A 22,007-nucleotide genomic window follows, 5' to 3' on the forward strand; every position below is an offset into this window, starting at 1 on the left:
GATTAAACAAATACCCCCATAACAGCCCCACTCCAGTTGTATTAATATTAGTTTTATTGCCATTACAGTGGGTTGAGAAGTGAAGTGGTCAGTGGTATTGGTGAAGTATTCTCTGCTTCAGATGGACAGATGCAGATGGTGAAAAAGTTCTTAAAGAAGGCGGCCCGTGCTTCAGGTTCCCCTCCTTCTTCTCAGCCTCAACTTGGTCTCTGCTTGAGTCATCACTCATCCTCCTCACTTCCTGTCCGTTTATTGTCCGGCACAACATCCCCCCCTCTGGTCACCTCAGCGTGGCTCCGCATCCTTTGCCCTTCTATGTGGTCATAAACATAAAGACAGCTCTGCTTGAGTGGCTCAGATGTTCCACATAAATGTTGGCTGTCTATCCCCTCAGCAGTATCCGTGTCGCCTCCTCCTGCTGAGAACTAAGTGAAAACACGTCTCCCCGCGACCTCGCACATGGACTTTAAATGTTATTTATTTATTTAGCGCAGCATTTTGGCTGGAAAATGGACTTCTGAAGTCCAGGGACCAGATCATGTGTCGCCAAACCCTTTTAACATGGGAGAGACTCCAGCTCGGCAGGAGCGGAGAGGTCAGGAGACCTTGTGGGTGCCAGTCAAGTGTGTCAGCTGATGAGGAACCGGGGTTCCACTTTCGTCTAGACATAATAAACAACCACTGAACCTCTTTAAAAGTCAGGAAAAACTGGTGAAACGTGATTTAAAAACCTCGCCTCCTGGCAGAAAAAGAGGCTACCTGAACACCAGCTGCGCCACCCTGACAAATGTATGAGTGAATAAATAACTGCACGCACCTTTAGATAAGCCTGAACTTTAGCTTTAGGTGTATAGGTTTTTTTTAAATAGTTTTATATACTTTCTATTGCACTGCAGTGATGGAGACTGCCGGAGCCAGAATGTTTGCTTTTCAACTTGTCCTGTCAAAGATGGCGTCTTCTTTCTTTAGACCTTTGTCAGTGTTGGCTACTTGGCGCTGCCATGTAATCGTCGCATTTTTAGTGATCAGATTCCGAAGACCAGTCGGAGCAGTGTTCCGCAGCTTCTCAGGTCTGAGAGCGAGAAGTCACAAAGATTTAGAAGGACAAACGTGAGCGTATCAAGTGAAGCATGCCTGCTCAGATTCATGTCCTCAAGCAAAAATCTATTCAGAAGTACTGCTGACATTGTTTACATTCATCTCTTTTGAAATACAAAAAAACGTGCATAATACGAAAATATCATAGCTTAGTACAATGACAGTACAACAGTATAAGAAGTGCAGAATTTATGCGAGGCTGTAAATGGGAGCGCCCCCTTCAGTTCGTACCACGTTATAGTACTACGTGCCTCGCTTGCTGCTTCTCTTCAGATTTTCATGCCTCAGGAGAGGCACTCTTGTCCCAGACTCTGTGTCCAGACCAGAGCCTGCAGACACCAAGATGACCGAGGAGGACGAGACCAAGACTGAGGCTGAATACAAAACTACTCATTTGTTCCAAAGACGGCATTTTAGTTCTTCATTTATTTAGGGGGAAATGACTCCTTTTGCAGTAAGAAACAAATGGGCACGTCTGTATGACTGATACACACAGGCTCCTGTATTTGGTCTCATGCAAATGGTTCAGTCAGTCAGACGCCTCTCTACAGAAATACTGGAGCCCTGAAGGCAAACGATCCCCATCGAGCAACACAGAGAGCCACTTATCACTCACTACTGTAATCACTGGCCCCGTGATCTGATAATATATATCCAAATGACTTCATTTGTTTTCACAAATGGCTCCATGTGACAGAACATTTGAACCACATGGAGATGGATGAGGACGCGACATGCCAGCGCTTGTGGAACGTTCCTCCTCACTGTGGTTGTTCTGCTTGACAGTCAACGGCTTACTGGGAACATACAGTGACAGTGGGCTTCACAGCCTCATGTGGAACAACACAGACTTACAAGGCAGGAGGTGCTTTAAATGACTGTGTTTAAAGTTGCTTCTCTGTGCTGAAACAAGCCAGTCTGGCCATTTGCTTTGGTGTTGAAGACAAAAACACTAGAATACACCTGCACTCTGCTGCACCCTTGACTTCTGCTCACAATGACGGCCGACTTCAGTGAAAATGGTATGAAGCATGGAGGCCCTTGAAAGACGTATGCATGCATGAAATGTAAGAGAACGCTGCAAACCTTCCCACACTGAAAAGAATGCACCTTGTTTGAGAGCTAATGAAGCCACTAATGTGCTGCTGCTTAGCGTAATAATTCATGAAGGCTGCAGCTGCAGAGCAAGCTGCACTGTTGAGCAACGATCATCGCCACCACACTTATCAATCTGCTGCCCTTTAAATTGTACTGCCGGAGGTCATTTCTGTGTTTTCTTCCCGAGATGCAGCGTCTGGATATGAATATTTTTGGGGTTTTGAACACTGCAAATCCAGAAGCTGGAAGTGAAAGAGAATGTCGGTGGAGAAGGTGGTGCACAGCAGCGTTTCAATTCAAATTGCTACTTTTTGGCTTTTTAAAAAAATACAGTGCCACTGCAGCAGGATGGTGGCAAATCAGTCTGAACAAAACGAAATCTCAAATAGGATATTTTGATATATTTCAGATGTTTAATGTGATGATTTAAGAGGATTTTAGCACAAGGGTGCGACTGAACAATCCAGAGTTTGTTTTCCTTCAAATTTGAAGCACTAACATTCCTCTCTTTATTTTACTGAGTTAGTTTAAACATCAGATATGAATCACATTTTAGTCACCATCCGAAACACAGACTCAGAGTTCAGATAGATACACATGCCCTCGGCTTTTATTAACAAGCACACGATAAAAAAATGCCCTTTAGTGACCGTGCTGGTGCTGGTCCGACTGCAGACGCTGCAGTCGTCCGCTTTGAAGGAAGAAAGTAACAGATCAAGTACTTTGGCCTTTTAAATCCTAAAATTAATTGTAGGACTTGTCGTGGAAACACTGAGGTAAATGCTCAATCCTTGCCAAGATTTTTCATGACCTTATGAAAATGTGACTCCTTAAGATTAAAAATCAAAAATGAGATTTAATTGTACAGAGTTTAAAATCCCATAAACATTTGATGACATGGAAGTCCACACCTTGCACACGCTGAACGATAAAATCCGGCATACACATCGAAAACAAACATTTAAAAAGACTTGAAGGACAAAATGCATTACTGTTTAAATTAATATACCTTGAAAACTTCCACCCACCGTACACCGACCGGCCTAGCGTCAACCAGTTTTAATCACTATACATGATAAGAGGACAGTTGAAGGAGGAAGTTTGGACTTCAGTGACAGTCGTTCATAAATGTTCTCTCGAGCTAGAAAAGTCAGGCTAAGATGGTGGGCGGTCTGCTTTAAAAAAAAGTAGAATTAAAATGTCTAATTTAAATATGGATCAGTAACATGGACCTCAAACTGAGGAAGGCGCTAACCTCCCCATCTGCTTGCTCCACAAGTTCACATCAGGAATGAAGTCCTTTCACAGGCCATTGTTTAGTGCCCCCCTCTGGAAGCAGCAACTTCAAGGGTAGAAGGAGAACCACACAGAAGTTCACAGTCTCTCCCACAGTGGTCCCTCAGATGTTTTCCGCCTCCGCATGAGGAACCTCTCTGATGCTGTCTTGGGGACCGCCGCGTGTGGGGCGGCGGCGTATGCTGCGTCCGGAGGCGATGAGGTCGGCGTAGCCTCTGGAGTGGGAGAAAGCGTAGCCCGAGCGGCGCGAACGCTGGCCGCGCTGGAAGGCCGGGGGCTGCTTCTTTTTCTCCTCCTCCTTCATCTCCATCTCGTACCTCTTTCTGTTCCTCTGGACCTGCCGGACAACGTGACAAAAAGGACTTCACTTTACACTTGAAATACACACGCACAAATGTCGCACCAACACCCTCTGTGCTGAGGCTTCCTTTTGAAACAGTCCAGTGGAAGGTTAGCACAAAGCTGACTCAAAGTGATCCCTCCACATTAGTTACTGTGTCATGATGGACCCACACTAAATGCATGATGTGCTGGTTTATGACATCTAACTATTAGTTACAGGCTGACACATTATTTACTATTTTCATGAACCCATTTGTGGGTGAAAGTCCTCACCACTTGACTTCATTTAGATTTAGACTACAGTTCACTCTTACCATACATTGACCAGGCACACCAACCTCAAGGCCTGAAGGCTACATTTGCCTCAAATAACATCTATATATGGGCCAAGAATGTCTTCATGGCCATATCATTTTTAGGTCCCATGGTCAAAAATCTCACCTTTTCTTTTTACCACATACCAAATACAACAATTATAAGCTCTCAACGGATGAGCAAGTTAACATCCCGTGACTGGGTTAAATATGATCCTTGAGATATTTAAAATTTTGCACTACAGTACATGGGCTCATTACACAGTAGAAAACGGAGTGGGTGACAGGACACCGCACGGATAAGAATGGCTCGCTGGTTTCCCTGTCTGGAGTAGCACTGCCATCTAGTGTCACTAAAGAGTCATTTCAACAACAAAGTGGTGCGCAGTTATTTGCAGCTACGATTATAGTTTGTGTCAGATGAAAGAGCGCTTTGCTGTAAGGCTATTTAATTCACAGTTGGCTTCATGAAGCTGTACCAGCAACCACATGTTTGACAGTCCAGAAGAAACCTCCGCGAAGCTCACCTTGTCTCCAACTGATGGCCAGATAGTTTTATGGAGGAACTGGATGCAGATGACAGGCAGCAGGCTGATGCCCACAGTCAGGATGATGGTCAGCCACAGGTACGGCTGGCGGAGAGCGTTGGATGCTGCACCTGCAGACAGAGAATTCACAGAAGGGTTGAAAGTGCTTCGAAGCTCCATTTCAGCACAGTCAAACTTATAAATCCAGCTGTAGACCATGAGAAACAGGAGGGTCCAGAGGAGACTAACCAGTGAAGGTGAACGCTGACGGGAAGATGACGTGGATTCCAGCACTGTGTATGTCGAACATGATCCCGAAGTAAATGGCTATACTTCCCAGAACGGCAAAGCAGTTGACGAAGGTCCAGTAGGAGGTGTCCAGTGAGATCTGGAGACATTTAAAGGAGACAGCAGTTTTCAGCTTTAAAACTCTGAATCTCTTCAAGCTATGCAAATATATGGATGAAGTTTGAAGTCACTTTATATATGAGATATTACAAAACAAAAATATATAACACAAAACCTTTTCTTTTTTTCTTACTTAAGGTTTCTTAACTGGCCAACTCAGGACTGAATCATTTGAAGGCTTGAGGATTTCAGGACCAAATGACCAAAGAGAATGGAGCGCATTTCCAAACATGGCAGCCGCTGACGGCACGGCGCGACTGCATTACCTGCAGGTTGACAGTGAAAACCAGAGACGAGGCAGTAACGACGGCGAAGGACTGGTAGTCCGAGGGGGCTTCTCCGTCTTGTCCCATGGTTTGCAGAAACGCTCCGTATGGGATGAAGAAGAGGATGAGGGAGACGAAGATGCCGTGGAACAAGCTGATGAAGAAGTTTTTGTAGTTGAATAAGAGTCCTTGCTGGCCTGGCAGGTAGAGTTTGGGAAACTTCAGGCTGAGTTTGTCGTTAACGTCCTGCAAGAGCAAACATTTTGGTTTCACTTTAGATTAAGGGACATGTATTACCATGGATGAGCAACTTATTCATACATGTATTAGCAGCATATTAACCAGCAATTAATCATTATAAAGTATATTTGCTCAGGAGTGGTCAGTGAACGTCCACTCTAAACATCATAGCTGGTTATAACAGTAAATAAGCACGTAATAAGGCTATTATTAGTGGTCAGGCCAGCAATGTTGTATGGTTTGGAAACAGTGGCACTGAGGAAAAGACAGGAGGCAGAGCTGGAGGTAGCAGAGATGAAGATGCTGAGCTTCTCTACACCCACTGCGGACTTACAAAATAGGCTTTGGATTTAAATTACTATGAATAAACAAGGGAAAAGTAGAAATATATGATTCTATTTTACCTGGTCGAGAAGTCCAACTAGCAGCACTGGCAAGCTGCTGTAACACAGGTTGTACAGAGTGATGAACCAGTCCTCGTAAGCCACCTGCATCAGAAAATAAGCTCAGGAAAAAGTTTCTCGTGGATAGAAAAGCATCAGTAGAGTACTGGTGTGAGGCGCCGACCTGTGACGAGTATCCGCTGAAGAAAGAGTACCAGAAGTGAACCAGAGTGAAGGCAAAGTTCTTGAAGAAGAAGAACCGGAGGAACTTGCACATGCGGATGTATGACCAACGGCCATGCACCAGCAGGAGGCGCTGCAGGTACCGAAACTGGGCAAAGGCGTAGTCGCTGGACATGACGGCCTGCATCCCCTCCTGACCACTGATTCCCACACCGATGTCCGCCGCTGCAGGGGCCGATCATTCACAGCATCAGCTCCAGAACAGACTCTGTCTCCTAAGAGATTCGATCTGTGACTTACTCTTGATCATGTTGACGTCATTGGCGCCGTCTCCGATGGACAGGGTCACTGCTTTCTTGTACTTCTTCACCAAACTGACGACGTTGGCCTTCTGCTTCGGCGTGACACGGCAGCAGATGACAGCTTCGCACTCACAGGCCATGTCCACAAAGTCGATCTGGGCAAAGAGCAGTCGTGTGTATGTGCATTTCGCACTCATGTGTGCCGCATCCTTGTCATGTTTCTGCCAGCGCTTCCCACCTGTCTGAGTTCCTTTTCCCAGTCGTTCATGGGCTGTCCGTCCTCGGGGGTGGCCGGGGGCGGCCTCCTTCCCAGCCGACGAAGTCGCAGACGTCTTCGCTTCTTCTTCTTTTCGTATAGAATCTCGTTCTGACAGAATGAAACAGGTGTGTAAATGCAATACAGTATGAAGCACCCTGTACGTCCCCCGAACTCACCAGCCATCCTCCTGTGATGATGAGAGCGTTCTTGCCTGGCTCAGTGAAAAAAGGGTCAACCATTTTCTTTCTGTTCCTGCTGTAAGTCTCAGGGTCGACTCTCCTGCGCGCCTGTCGGACCCTCAGCTTCTCACTGGAGGCCACGCAGAATAATAGATTTAATATAGAAAGAACAATGACAGCAGTGTTGAAGCTGAAAGTGACTGAACAGAGAAAAGCACTCTACACTACAAGGCTCCCAGAAGACAAACACACATCATCTACATCAGATGATGCAATCACAACATCTTGATGGTGAATGAAAAGTCATAAATAGCGCTTGATGGAGATGAACAGACTTACTTCACATCTTCTCCGTAATGGATATTCATGTCATCAGTCAGGAGTGAACAGGAGAAGCCAATGTTTTCTGCCGTCTCTGCGACCACAGCACAGTCATCAGAAGAGATTGCAGACACGACTCAAAGCGTGGCGCTACAGGAAAAATCCTCTGCAGTTGTACCTTTCTTATCACCAGTTAGAACCCAGATCTTGATGTCCGCCTTGGCCAGTTTCGCGATGGTCTCTGGAACTCCATCCTGAAGCTTGTCCTCGATGGCTGTCGCTCCAATCAGCTGGAGAGAGCAACAGATTGTTTGAAACAAAAAATGAATCTCAACAGCTTTACCAACTTATGGTTAGTCAGGTTTGGCAAACACAAATGATTGATGCGATGATGCTCTATCGTTCTATGCAAGATTCCATTGCTGAAGAGGAAAAACACAACGTGTCAACAGACACTCACCATCAGGTTGTTCTCTATCAGCTCGTACACTCGATCAAGAGCAGCATCTCGGTTGGCCAAGACCACCTGAGCCTCCTTGTGTTTCCTGGACCACGCCTCATACTCGTTGGTGCTGATGTCTTTGTAGCACAAGCACAGAGTTCGCAGCGTCTCGTTGGCAAAGTCCTGCACCCAGCACACAGTTATTTAACATAATCATGGTCTGTATTTTGGGTAAGATGGGCGGCGGTTACTGACATCCAGGGAGGACTGAGTGTACTCCTTGTATTTGGAGTTTGGAGAGAGTCGCTCATAGATGACCGTGTCAGCCCCTTTACAGTACAGACGGATCCGACCGTCAGGGAACTTCACTGTAAGACAGAGAGAGGAAGCAGGATTAAACAATGGCTTAAGTTCATTATAGCATTAAAGTTGATCTAGTAAAGATTTATAGGAGGTTGCTGTACTTCTTATAATACTACAACAATATCGGTGAGAAGCTGTAAAGTCATCCTGCCTTTATTCCAGCATTAACAAGCGATTGTGTTCAGGAAGTCAATTTCTACAAACACCCTCAGTGGTTCAGGGAGAGAAAGCATCAATGTCACACGCACGGATGATGGACATTCGTTTGCGGTCCGAGTTGAAGTCCAGCAGGGCCAGCATCTCATAGGTGGCCTCCTGGTCCATTTCTCTGATGGTGATTGTGTCCTGGGTGCGAGAAAGAAACACAAAGCCGAGGTTCCTGGCAGCGGTGACGAGAGCGCCCTCATCAGGAGACGCCGCCTGGTAGACCAGTTCTCCTAGGACGACCCAAGGCATCACACGCGTCAACACCGATGCAGCACTCGTCGTCAAGCACCCAAAAGAGGAAGGTGTCCTCACCGTCCTTCTGCTCCACCATGACGGTGTGACACAGAGACAGGAGTTTGAAAAACTCCATGGCTTCTTTGTCCTTCTTGGATCTCACCACTGCTACCAAGGAGTGATCCATGAACTGGAACTTTTTGTCTGCGTACTTGTTCCAACTCCAGTCTACAGGCTGGTCGTGAGACAAGATGGAAGAAGTAAGAAAAGTACAGATATAGCTCAACAAAACATTTTATATGGTGAAAGATGAATTACCCTTCCTCGGTCCAAATTAACTCCCTCAGCAGTGGTGGGATCCCCTGGTGGTGGGGAAGAGGCATTACAGCTGATATTTGAATCCATACGTCACTTCTGATTCATATATTTCTTCCAACTCTACCCATTAGATCATAAGAAGTTAGTCTGAATTACACCATACTGTAGATGATAACGATTTTAAATTTCAAATGTCTTCCACAAATAAAAAAGTTAAATACGTTTTAAATATGTTTTAGACTTGAGAGGGTTGAACACAACAAAGCCAGCCCAGTCTTACCATATTTTCGCGCAGCAATCGTGCACTTCTTGAACTGCATGACGTTCTGCGTCAGAGTTCCCGTCTTGTCGGAGAAGATGTACTCTATCTGTCCGAGCTGCTCGTTCAGGGTGGTGGTCCGGGCCTGAGGATGAAACGGGAGAAGAGGAAACATCATTAGCAGTACTTGTTAAAGCTCAGCTCCAAAACACAGCAGGAAAGGTTGTTTAGGAACATGAACGTGTAAATATCAGAAGGGAAGAGTAACAATGTGAGCCGTCCTATATTCACAACTGTAGATAGAGATCTTATAAAACTACAAGTGAATGCAGGGGAAAAAAAAAAAAAAACTAAATTTGAAACATGCTACACTTAAGACAGCAAGTATCCGTCATAGTTCATGACATGGGCTACGATTAAATAACAAAACAATACACAAAAATAACTAACAAAATCTTCCTGTTAGTGGAATCTGTGGAATGAAATTCAAAAGCGATTAAAGTACCTTTGCTGGCGTGTCTTTCTGTGGAAAATACATCTGAAGGTCCCAGTTGATGAACTTGCTCTGCCCCAGACGAATCACTTCCACACTGTCACACAGTCACTTTAGTCTTTGAGACCTTCCTCAACCAAAACACCTAAAGACACTCAGGGTGGCTGTGCTGACCTGACATAGAGGGAAATGGGCACCATGGTGTTAAGGACGATGATGTATCCCCAAAAACTCAGGAAACCTCTGTAGGAGGAATCGTGGTCTTTGCCATCGAACAGGTACCAGGCTTTAGAGCCGATCTCGTCGTACCAGAAGGTGTGTCCGATGGCCAGACCAGCGGCCACCAGGATCAGCAGGGCGAAGATCTGCAGAGAGAGTACAAGACTGTTGACGATTCAGCTACGAGGAGACGAGATTTAAGCATCAGAAACTCTACGGAAAAGCCTCAAATATCACTCCAGACATGGGAACCTACTGTATAAACCATGTAGTTCATGAGCTCGTCGATTTTTGTCCTCTTGAATCTGGTTTTTCCGCCGTTCCTCATGATTTTAGTGTCAGCACCTTTGAAATAAAACATCATTGAAATACATTTACTGGAACAGGGCACTCCTTATTAGTTAGTATTCCCACAAACGTTCACACTCTGTGCAAGTTCTCTATTGGTTCCCCTAAACCATAAGTCAGAATTATTGTCTATTGGAGTGTCAGCTTGGACCAGAGTGAATATTTTACCCAAAGTTTCCAAGGTAAGTGTCCCAGCAGACTGAAAACTTGTATGTGATGAATTGCTATAAATGCATTTTGACATGGAGGCTCACTCTGAGTCCACTAAAATAACAAATATCATAAACTCAGCATAGAATGTAACGTGTGCTCGCTCTGTATTTCATGACCCTTCCTAGAATACGAGATTACTTGCTTTCACTTTTTCATTGATCATCTCATTTGACAATCGAGTGGCTTCTCACCAGCAAAGATGACTAGTCCATGAACTATGTCTGTATTTCGGACCTTGCACCCTCGGAGCAGCATGTTGTCCAGGTCCAGAGGGTAGCTCTCGCGGTTCCATTTCATTGTCCCAGTGAACTTGTCCAGACGATTGTTGGGCTCCTCACACTCGATCAGGGCTGCAGGAGAGACAAAGACTGACTATTGCAGAATTGAAGGATTCTTTATGCAAGCTAGATCACTTAAGGATGCTTTTGTCAGATGGAAACACTTGAAGATGGACAGTATATCATTAACCTGGGTTCTTTAACTTCCTATGGGAATGAGTTCATTCTGTAGGCAAGTGCTCAGAAACCAACTAAATTTGCTAAATTTATCCATCAGGTCATGGGGCAGCAGCGGGAGCACGGACGCTCCGAGCCTGTCCAAGATGGCTGAACCTCTCATCCTCAATAAGCGTACAAACCGGTTTCGGCTCTTTGCAGCCATTTCCTTTCTGTCTCTAAAAAAAGTGCTTTATGAACACAAAATAGAGCATCCACACGTTGAAACCTGGATACTTTACATTAGAATAAAACAGTTCCTGTCTATGTAAATCAATTTTCAACATCAACAATGCGGGAAAATACGTTTGAACAGTGTGTCATTTGGATGCACAAGATGGGTAAAGGCTGAGGAAGCTGACAACTTCAGATGGGGAAACACTGACCAAGACAAACCCGTGTTTGTCACATCAACAAATACGCTGGAAAAGAGTGTCACCGTCAAACTGGGCCAGCTGTCGCTCCTCCTGCAGCAGCTCATCAGTCACGCGAAGCCCCATCTTGAATTTAAGGTTGGTTTCGCTGCAACAAAACCACATTCAAACATTATGATTCACACGACACTGGTAACCAGCAGCTCTAAAATATTCTATTAAATTATCAAGCCTGAGTCAACAGATTTCCACAATTCGTACAGAAAATGTTATCTAAACTTTATTTGGAAAATCAAACACAGCTGATAAAAGAGTGTGGTTTTCATGTCAGCTCTAGAAAAGTTATATTCCAGTGCAAACACCACCACAGGATGCTTTATCCTTGGTGTTTGACTTCCAGGTGTTGCTCCCATATCAGGTAACCGGGCGGCTATGGAGGCTAATGTATTTGCCAAAGACTTATCCAAATGACCGGCTACACAAACATTCACCAAAGTGGAAATATCACCCTGGAACGTATTGCCTTTTTGGTTCTCACCCGTCAAGTTCCGCCGTTTCCACATAGCACAAACTGTTTGGATTGGTGGTGGACAACAGGAGAAGGTCGGCCTGGCAAGGAAACAATAAATACACACTCTTACGTGGCTCCACATAAAAAGCTAAATTCAGGCCAGTAATGATCAAGTGGATTCTTACACTACTGATACAAGTATAAACCCAGGTGGTCCTAACTGCTAATTTCACTTTCACCTTTATGATCTAAAATTTCCATAATGAGAAATTACGCCACATAATCTCCAACAGACCAAACAAGACGTGTGCATTGGCCTAGATGCAGGCGATGGTGATGAAGGCTTTTAATGTTTTAATACTTTGGTCAGCACCCCGCTGTGGACACCAGCTATATAAATAATCATCACCTACTTTATCAATATACCACAAGTGCCCAAATGTACAGCAACAGTTGAAGTTGACTCTGTTGTCAACTTTGAATGAAAGGTTCATATCAAATGTGATTTCCTGATAAAATGCGGTGAGTTTCAGAAAGTTAACAGGCATGTTCTCATGCATGTTTCACAACTTGGAGCAAAAAGAAAAGATTGACAAGAGTTTGTGTGATAGAAAGTCTCTCAAGCATACCGGAATGAAGTCATTTTTCCTGATGCGAACCACATCCCCCACTTGGATGTTCCGCCACCTTGATTCTTGAAATCTAAAAACAAATGTGAGAATTATTGTTTTTCTCCAAATATGACAATGATGGCATTATGCTTGTGTGAGTCTGACCTGCCATCGAGCAGCACATCACACCGTCTGTTGTTGATCTCCTTGTCCATTCTGTGTCTGGCCTGGAGGACAATAACTCATAACTCTAACTGTCATTTTAAAGGACCTAAATGAGCCCGGGTCAGGTAACGGTCCTCACCAGATCATCCACTAGATCTTTGATAGCGGTGACCCCCAACACGACAACCAATGGAATCAGTGTTGTATACCAGGGCAGTGTGGAGATGTCTGGAATGACCTGGAGACAAGTGGAGATACTCAAGCTTAGAAGACTTGAACAGTTGACAGGACATGCAACAGTGTGAGAGCTGAACTCAGGTTGGCACTTGTACGACGGACGCAGTGATTCAAGTACAGCATACCTGTAAGATGAGCAGAGCCAAGAAGTAGAGGTTGGCTGCTCTCTTGAACTGCTCGTAGAGGTTGAGAGGGAGGAAGGTGATGACGTTGTACTTGTAGGTCTTTATGGCATTTCCCTGCAGGAGGAAACCTTATTTTAGACTTGAAACATACAGTCAGGTTTACTACTCTAAAAGGAGATTCAGCCGTTACTCTACGCTACCTCACGTCAGGCACTGCTTCATATCACGCACTTGTTTGACTTGACAAAAACAATCAAGTTTACTGTTTGTAAATGATATTGTGTAGCAGAAGGTTAGAAATTTTTCATGAGTCGAGTTTCCTCTTGTGAGCTCAGATCAGGTTTCTGCTTGATAACAGCGACACAAAGTCTCCCCTGGATGTGCCTGCTGTCGGAGCACGACATGACTAACCAGCTGAAATGGAGCATGTCATTTCAAGCTGCCATTTTAAAATGATTCCTCACTTCATGTTGTTGACTGCTAAATACATATTTATCTTCTAAACTTGTGAGAATTGTTTGCAACATTTGACATCTAATCTAATCTAATCTTGCTTTATTGTGGTCATGATTGTGTCAAAGTTTCACTTCAATACGCACAACTAACTCAGACAATTGCACAAATAAGCACACAAGTTTTTAAAACACCACAAAGAATGATATATTAGAGTATCATAGTTAACAAGCTAACAAAGGATTAACACAAAAGCTGTTCAAGCGTTCATGCTGGACAAACGGGACCTCTGAAACGACATAGGTAGCAGTCTATAGTTTGAATGTAATTTTTGGTTCCCACATATGTGCGCCAACGGTTAGAATGTGGCCCTATGGTGGCGTGGTGGCCACTTCAGGCAACTCTTGGCTCCTGTCTGGGTGGCATTGTGTGAACTCCGGCATCCGCCCAAAGTCCAAATACAGAGCAAGTTTGACTGTACACTCTAAATCGGCTGTACTGAGAGTGAGTGGTTGACTCTCTATATCTGTGGTGTAGTCAAGACAGGGACCAAGTCCGAGACCAAAACTTTGGGGTTGGGCTGGCCGATTGATAAATGACAGTAATGTACAGTTCAGGCCTAGTTGAGGGCCCAAGACTTGGTCTCTGCATGCTGTGGTCATGGTGTGGGTTTAGGTGTCCGACCGCCTATGACCCCATTAATAACGTAAATAGTGGAAATTGTAGTGAGAACATGAAATCAGAATCAATCAGAAAACATTTACCGTCAGTTTGTTCGATCAAAATAAACATTTGTGTAATTGAGCGTACACATGCTGTATATGCAGTCATGTTTTCGCAGGTTGGCACTCACTGAGTATCTGCTCTTTTTGATGCAGAGGAAGACTTTCTTTTGGAACTCTGGCAGCTGATGGTACGGCCGGTCGTTGGCCTTCACCTTCCACCCCATTTCTGAAAACAGGTGAAGTTAATGAGCCGAACCCTCAAAGATGAAGAGAGAAATAAACGCCTCAAAAGTTAGACTACAAACACTGGTGAGGACTCATGAGTACAAATCTCAGAACAATCCACTGGGCCTGTCGTGACAGTCTCGGACATGTGGAGTCTTACCACTCGGCCTGATTTCCACTTCAGGCTCCAGGTCTCCCGCCGCTGGCTCCACTTCCTCCTCGCTCGGCACTTCCAATTCGTCATCCGTCTCATCGTCACTGTACGGCATGACCTCATCGTCGGGCCCCACGGAGTTGGTGCGTGGTCGACTCATCGTTGCGTGTCACACGTCTGTGGATGCACACAGAGTCAGTGTCACTAAATGATTTAAAAATATGTGGACATTTTTCATCTAAGGCCAGAATTCAGCCTGTGGGATGACTTGAACACAACAATCTTGAATTCTTGTGAGAGTCTCATTTGAAGGGGATAAAATTCATATAATTTATATGATTAATATACGTTGCATTTCGTCTAGCATTACTACAGTGGACCTTTGTTAGACTTTGTGACCTGATGTATCGAATGATTTGTTCACGTTATACATAAATAAATAAGTGGATGAACATTTTTGCATATCAGATCAACTTTGTCTTTCAGGAAACATGACTGTAATCGCACCAGTTTGTGCTGTTCGTCAACGTTGTCATACATTTAACCTTTGTCACGCAAGGCGACAAGGCTGCATTCAAAATGTTCGTTTAACATGTTCTATGAGAAAAAGCAAAGACCATCATGTTCGATGTTTTCAAGGCTGAGATAATGATAATATATGAAGTCACAGGCACACAGGTCTGTCATTTTGTCGACAGGTTTCCAGTAAAGTCTCACTTGTTCTGCCACGACTAAACCATCAACCACATTTCATTCCGTGTGAACAAGTTTTTCCACATTTACTCTCACACAACCAAATGAAGTTCTACCAGAGCGAGCTCACAGTGTGTGTGGGCAACTACACACACCCAAATTTCGCATTGTGTTTTGCATCTTCCATCATCCACATTTCCAAACTCAATGGAATGTTGCAAACAACTTCAGCTTTGACTCACGGCCTCTCTTCTGGAGCAAAGGTGTGTGCGACAGTCTTCATTGTTTCTCCTTCTCCCAAACAACTCAGCTACATCCTCCATTCCTCAGGACTCACCATTGATTTCACATCAGTTTTTTATTTTTTCAGGTTCAAGTCCATTTGCATAACCTGTCTGAACGCGTGTGAATGTGAAACTGTGTAATGCAATCGTCACCATTTTTGCTTTTTGTAGAGAGACCTCATGTTTCATGTAGACTGAGCTAATTCTTTTCACTTTTCTTCAATATATAACAAATTTTTAGACAAAGTTTTTTTCATTTTTCATTAATTTGGCAATTTGTCCTAATATATCCTGCTAACTGACATTATATTAATTTGAAAAACACATTTTCATCAATTTCTATGTTTTCTTACAGTCACTCTGTGTATTTTATTATGGTTTAATTTTTTTGCTGGCTCCCACAAATGATCCAAGTGACCTATGTTTTCTCTCTCATGACTAATTTCCTCTTTATTTTGTTGTAGCCTGTCTCGTTCTTCATGATGGAATGCTAAATGGGCAAAAATGGTTTAAACTCTCAACTCTTTTTTCTGTCGTGTTCTGTCATGCCTAAACTCATCAACAATAATCCCAGGTTGTCATGGGTCCAGAGTTAGAATTGTCTGCATGTAAGAAAAGATCTCAGTGTGAATGCTGAGAATATTGTGAAGGATATCTTCCGATTAATTCCCCCTAAATACAGACCCCAATCCTGGAAAAGGCCGCCACCAGTGAAACAAAGGGCATCAATAAAATGCTTATTTAAGCTTATTCACTTGTTAGGACAAGTTTGTCAGTGACAACTGTGGAGACTGAATGAAGTAAAAGTAAAGTGAGACAAGTTTGAACATGCTATGTGGGTGGCGGGGAGCACCTAAGAATCTAGGAGGAGGGACGCAAGCAGCACTATCAGCAGATGTCGCAATTGGCATTCATAACTGTTGTTTTCAATTACACCGTGAATATATGCAGATTAAAATAGATTACTAATTTAATCCGACAAATATTTGATCTTCATCAATAACTGAAAACTATTTGGAGAAAAGCAGAGTGAGAGCATTGATAGCCGTCTGGAGTCAAGAGTCACTTTTATGCAGTGTAAAGGTAGAATAGTTTGTATTGACTCAAATAAACCCGAAAGTCCTCTCACTAAAGTTGCTGAGTCAGCGCTCCCTTGTAAAGAAAACAAAAGTGTCTATCAGCAATCAATCTTCAAAAGAACAAAGATAAGGATCATCACTTCATCACATCTGGTTTGGTTTGGTTTCCATTCCACTGGAATACAGAGCTTATATTTGAACACACCTTTCCTCACTTAACTCCAGAGACAGCCTAATGTGGTAGCGTTTTTTCACCACTGAAAAACACATCACTTACTGCCTGAAATATCTGCAAAACCATAGCCAACATAATGGCACCAAGGAGGAAAATGAAGGCTCTAGCAATGAAAAATAAGAAGCTGACTCATGGTTCTACAGGTGCCCTCACATGACATCTTGCTCAGCTACAGATGGATAGCTAGTCCCGTGCTCGCTGTCCTAGAAAACAGGTATTTGCGTGTCCAGGATGTCTCTATGACGACAAGGAGGACGTAGGAAGAGGAGGAGGGGCGGGAGCCACGCAGTCTGGCGTGGAGAGCATACCTGAGTGAAACTTGAGCACTTCTCTGACACAGAGAGGTGACTCACACACACACTCTGGGCCCTGAAGGATCCACACACTCTGGATGACAAACCTTTGAATAACAATCACATTTTATTTCTGCACTGATCATCTTAAAACAGAATAACTACCACCCATTCAACCTTGCAAATGAGTTGAATGTTGTTGTATGTCTAAAAATCCAACGCAAATCCAATGATTACCCAATATTTTTAATAGCCTGGTCTGAACGTACGCACACATAAGTATGACAAATTTCATCCAGTCAGGACGTCCAGGAGCAAAAGGATAAAACCAGCGCAGCGTCAACCAAGCTGTTGACTTAAGATGGAAATTAAATGAAATATATAACTATTAAATACGCTACAACTGTGACTCCACTCAGAAGGCAATGAGGTCAATGAGTGCAATTTCATCCCACCATTTATCAACATTGTAGGATTTTTAATAAAACATGGAGCATTGAATATTAAATATTCTTGCTATGTTAATATGATTTGCAGATTGACTAGAGCTTGGCTCCACTAGCGAAGGCTATGAGTCAGTTCGCCCGAAAACACGCTGGATTTTTGGTAGAAAGGCCAGGATTCGAGAGACGAGGACAAGAAAAGGCGCTGTTAGAGGTTGCTGCATCACCTGGGGGAGATACACCATGGCTGCAGTAAACAAAAGCACAATGATGCTGCTATTGTCTGTTGTTTGGTGGGTCGGGGGATCACCAAGCCATAAGATGAGGGTGTGTCCTCGCGCCTAAAGCCGTAATTTAATTAATAGTTAAAGGATGCTAAAAGCTATGGAATACCAGGAGTGCCAATATGACAACAATAAATAAGGGGATATTTTATTTTATTTTAACTTTTTTTTTCTATTTTTATATCTGCTCATCTACCGTCCGTATGTCTGCTTTAAACAGCCTCAGAAATTAGAAAGAATTCTGCGTATAAAAACTCTGAGCAGGCTGGACATGGCTGAGCAAGGCTTTTGTCTAAATATGGTGGAGCAAAAACCACGTAAAAATAATTAACTAATTCATCACAGAGATGAATCATTCTCTTGCAGTAGGGCTGCTTCGCTGCCAAGCACTTGACGAACAAAAAGAATGTAAGCCAGCGAGTACACGTTCATTACCGCGTTGCGAAGCTTCGTGGACATAATCCAGGATGAAGGAAGGTGATTTAGATGACACATGGAGTAATAACGGTGGATAAACATTGTCACGTTTCAGCCAAAAGAAATACAAGGAAGAGAAGAATCCACTACGCCACAACACCACTGTCCTTCTCACGCTCACATTCTCCAGAAGACCATGAGGGTTCATGACCTCAACAATATTTATTCCAAGATATGGATTTCAGTCCGGACTGTGCAACCCAACTGACAACCATGTCTATTTCGCAATCTTGTTTACGAAAGCACCCTGAGATTGACAACAGATGACAAAGCCTGCATTGTCACCGCTCTGTTGGTTCAACGTCACATGAGTCAATAGAACGATCCATGTTGTTAATCTCTGAAGGTTTACAGAACAAGAGGCACCAACTCAAATGTATCAAACAGTCCAAACATATTCACGCAACATTTGAAAAACTGGTTTTAAAAAACAAGTGGCTTTTAAATGTAGAAATCTAAAGTTCTTTTTCTGACGTTGACTGGAAGAGGGATTCTGATGAGCCAAATAGGGTTGTGTGTTTTAGTGTATTGGGTGAAACGGAAATCATAGACATTGCAACATCGCCTTAAGGCTCTTCAGATTTAAAGGAGCCAGTGATTTAAAATTTAGAAATGAATGCTTTAGTACCTGTGTTTTTAAACGTCGTTGTGATGCTCCCAAGTTAATTATGCGAAGCACTTTATTCATTCCTCTATTAAGAACATGCTTTGTGTTCTACTCACAGCAGGAGCCCAGGTAATGATTCCCACCGCACAGTCTGCCGCCCTGAGCAAAGCATCAGCGAAACCATTTTACGATATCATACTGTCTGGAGTTCCCACCACACGTCGCAGCCTGAAGTTGCTTGGTCCAGGAAAGGAAAACGAAAATGAAGAGCTACTTGTTGGAAAAGTGAATTGGTAGAGTCTTTATCTCGTAGTCAAATCACATTTGACTTCTAATTTACGTGGATTTTACTGGCGCTCGATGTGTGATAAGGACACAGCTGTGAAAACGCCTGGACAAAAGAGACTATTTATGATCAAAAACTGTTTCATAATGAAATGGTTTGAATGTGGTTTACAACGTCCAGCTGCACACAGACTGTAAGACCTGCTGACAATTGAAGGATCTGCTATTTGTATTATGTTTAATTCATTCCAGAAGGCAAATGTTAGCTCAACCAGGCCTAGCGCCTACTGCTTGTTGTTTTGATTGTGTGGTGGACTGAGAAGCCTTTTAAGACCACGTGAAGATGAGGGCTTAAAAACATTAAACACTATTTTGAGTTCACTTGCAAGATTCTGGCTTACTTTTCATGCCCCTGACGGATTGAGGATTGTTTGGGAGTTTGGGATAATTCTTGTTGTAAAAAAAATACAAAAAAAAAACTACTGTATAAGAAGCAGGCTGCCACAGAGGAGGTAGTATCGACCGTATACAGTCATTGAAGAGACTTAATATACAGAGATCGCCGATTTCCACTTCCATTGAGGGGCATCTGGAACATTACGCCCACAATATTCAAAACATTCCTCCATTTAACTTTAGCTTGGAATGTATGGCTAACCTAAAAGCTGGGACTGAAAGTTTTAAACACAAAAGATAATTGTTTTACACCTTCAACAGTGCTCCACACCAAACCATAAGAACACGTCTTCAGCATGTCAACCTTACACAACCTTCTCACAAATCGCCCCTCAAGTAACAATTCAAATTGTTCTCCACTGCTGCGTGGTCCGGCATTTACATAAGACGTCAGTATTTCCATAATCAAAAGACTTGAATCTGGCTTCACCTTCAGACAGGCTCAAGAAACAAACAGCAAGGCTGATTAAGGTTGAAGAGCCTAAACAAATCCAAGTGCCTGAATCAGCTGAAAGTATTTGAGGCATCCGAAGGCTTTGCCTTTTGTCCCAACTTAAAAAGAAGATACACTATAATTAGAAACAGAAAAACAGGTTCCCAGTGCCAGGCAGAAGACGCTGTATTCAGCTTTCACACACTTTTAATGGCCGCAGATGATGGACACACAAACAGATTTATCACACCATCTTTGTGGGGTCCACTCATCGCCACAACCCTTCTCCCAGCCTCTCACCCTTAAATTAACCATCCAAAACAAATAACCTTAACCAGGGCCAAAACCAAACTTAAATTGAATTATAATGTCCCCGTTATTTTGAAGTTTTAATCCTCAAATTGAAGCTTAACCTCATAAGGACCAGCAAAAGATCCTCACAAATAACCCCAAACAGCAAAAGTTTCCCAGGAGGCGGTGTGTTTCCAAGAACTGGTGCCCACAAGTGTTGCTATACAACACACGATCGAACCACTCATTCAGAGATTTCATTGACATTAGGGTGTCACTGAAAACACTGGGGCAAAACCTGGAATTGAAGCATGACGTGGACATGATTCAATAACTTTGGCCTACATCGACAATTGTCCCCAAAATCAGGTTTGTCCACCAATGATGAAATGTTAAACATCAGTGTTGTCGGGCTCATTTTAATGTCATTTCTGGTAATGAAGAGGTCTCGAAAAAGCCGACACAGATTTACCAGCGTTTTCTTTCCCTGTATTTCATGTGGCAGCTTCTTTTCAGAGAACTTGTCCAACAAAGGAACAAGTAAATATTTGAAAAGCAACATTAGACTAGAAGCACAGAAGAACACATAATCTACTAGACATTGTTCATTTAGAGACGTCTTTAAAACCTAAGAAAACAGACCATGTTTCGTACTTAAATCCTGACTTCCTACATAGTTTTCTGGCTGTTTAAGGCATTTTAATGAGATACAGCTACACATCAGTGAGTTGCATGACTTTACATATTTGAATTCAGATTATTTCGGGGTACATTTCTTTCCCCTTCAGCCCACAGAGCTCTTAATTGTGCTACTTTTCCTGAGGAGGAATGAGTTTTAAAATGTGAGTGAGCATCCTTAAAAATAAACTTCAGCAAAGTACATGTAACAGACGTCACGTGTGTCAAAGGGACAGTCAACAGAGGGAAGAGACATCGTTGGACCTGTGCTTCAATGAAAGGGACATAATTGATCCTTAAGAGTAATTTAATAAGTGTATGAGTCGCCTTTCTATCACGAATACGTTCGCTCTTCATAGTAATACTAACAGAAAATAAGTGAAGGAAATGCATTTTGCCAAACAGTGACTTCGGTGATGAGTCGAGTGCTGTGTGACCTTTAGCAACACCGCAGGTAACGTCTCTGACGAGAGAGATGCGGCCGTCCAGGTGAAACGCTCCTGCGCTCCTGACCTCAGACAAGACTAAACAGAACTTCAAACTCAACTTACCGCGTGTCCTCTCCAAGTTAGCGGCGACTTGAAGCAGTCAGTAGCCAGTGTATTTCTCGGTCGGCGCGTCCGCGGTGTCACCGCACCATGTTGTTGTGTTCTTCCTGCTTCTCGGCGCGGCTCCCCGCCCTGTTTCCCCTCCAGCTTCACCTGCTCGGCCCGCACTCACCTGCCCGACCGGTCCGACCAGTTTGACTTTTCCAAAGGAAGACAGAGCAAAAGATTTTTCGGGGGGGTCGGGAGAACTATATTTCGGGGCCAGCAACTCCAGGAGTGGGTGCTGATGCCCAGGTCACGTGACCCACGGGTTAAGGCCTGTAATTGATTTCTTAATTAAAACGAAGATGGCATGACGTCACAGTGACGTTTGCACTCCCGAAAATGTTTTAAAAAGCCTTACATAAAATAAGAATTTCAGATAAAACATTGATATACATATGTGTGGTATGTAAGTAAGTAACTTACATCATACATGACAACTCAACAGATTGTACCTGTATTGTACCTGAAGAAAGACAACTACTCACACATA

At 43.4% G+C, this 22,007-nt stretch overlaps 1 protein-coding gene across 1 annotated transcript; it reads right to left on the reverse strand.

The window, feature by feature from the left end:
* Positions 1–3,026: 3,026 nt before the first annotated feature.
* On the reverse strand, positions 3,027–21,639 carry atp8b1 (ATPase phospholipid transporting 8B1). The gene is made up of 30 exons (XM_053874162.1): positions 21,476–21,639; positions 14,393–14,563; positions 14,136–14,233; positions 12,830–12,943; positions 12,607–12,705; positions 12,468–12,529; positions 12,321–12,393; positions 11,719–11,789; positions 11,246–11,328; positions 10,504–10,662; positions 10,008–10,096; positions 9,707–9,897; positions 9,545–9,629; positions 9,061–9,184; positions 8,781–8,824; positions 8,541–8,697; positions 8,270–8,458; positions 7,914–8,026; positions 7,677–7,841; positions 7,395–7,506; positions 7,235–7,310; positions 6,893–7,025; positions 6,696–6,824; positions 6,456–6,612; positions 6,157–6,380; positions 5,994–6,077; positions 5,350–5,595; positions 4,925–5,063; positions 4,676–4,806; positions 3,027–3,829 (listed from the first exon to the last, which is right to left on the reverse strand). Exons 2-30 carry the CDS (start codon positions 14,544–14,546, stop codon positions 3,596–3,598), a joined length of 3,735 nt encoding a protein of 1,244 aa, XP_053730137.1. The 5' UTR covers positions 14,547–14,563; positions 21,476–21,639; the 3' UTR covers positions 3,027–3,595.
* Positions 21,640–22,007: the final 368 nt, after the last annotated feature.

This window comes from Synchiropus splendidus, chromosome 1 (genome assembly GCF_027744825.2).
Source record: "Synchiropus splendidus isolate RoL2022-P1 chromosome 1, RoL_Sspl_1.0, whole genome shotgun sequence".
NCBI classification, from domain to species: domain Eukaryota; kingdom Metazoa; phylum Chordata; class Actinopteri; order Syngnathiformes; family Callionymidae; genus Synchiropus; species Synchiropus splendidus.

Excerpts from the sequence above, each read along its gene's own strand:
- atp8b1 (XM_053874162.1), bottom strand. The coding sequence starts at position 14,546 with ATGAGTCGACCACGCACCAACTCCGTGGGGCCCGACGATGAGGTCATG. Across the intron at positions 11,790-12,320 it reads GGAAAAATGACTTCATTCCG|GCCGACCTTCTCCTGTTGTC; the intron begins GTATGCTTGAGA and ends TTTCCTTGCCAG. Across the intron at positions 8,459-8,540 it reads CATGGTGGAGCAGAAGGACG|GAGAACTGGTCTACCAGGCG; the intron begins GTGAGGACACCT and ends GGGTCGTCCTAG.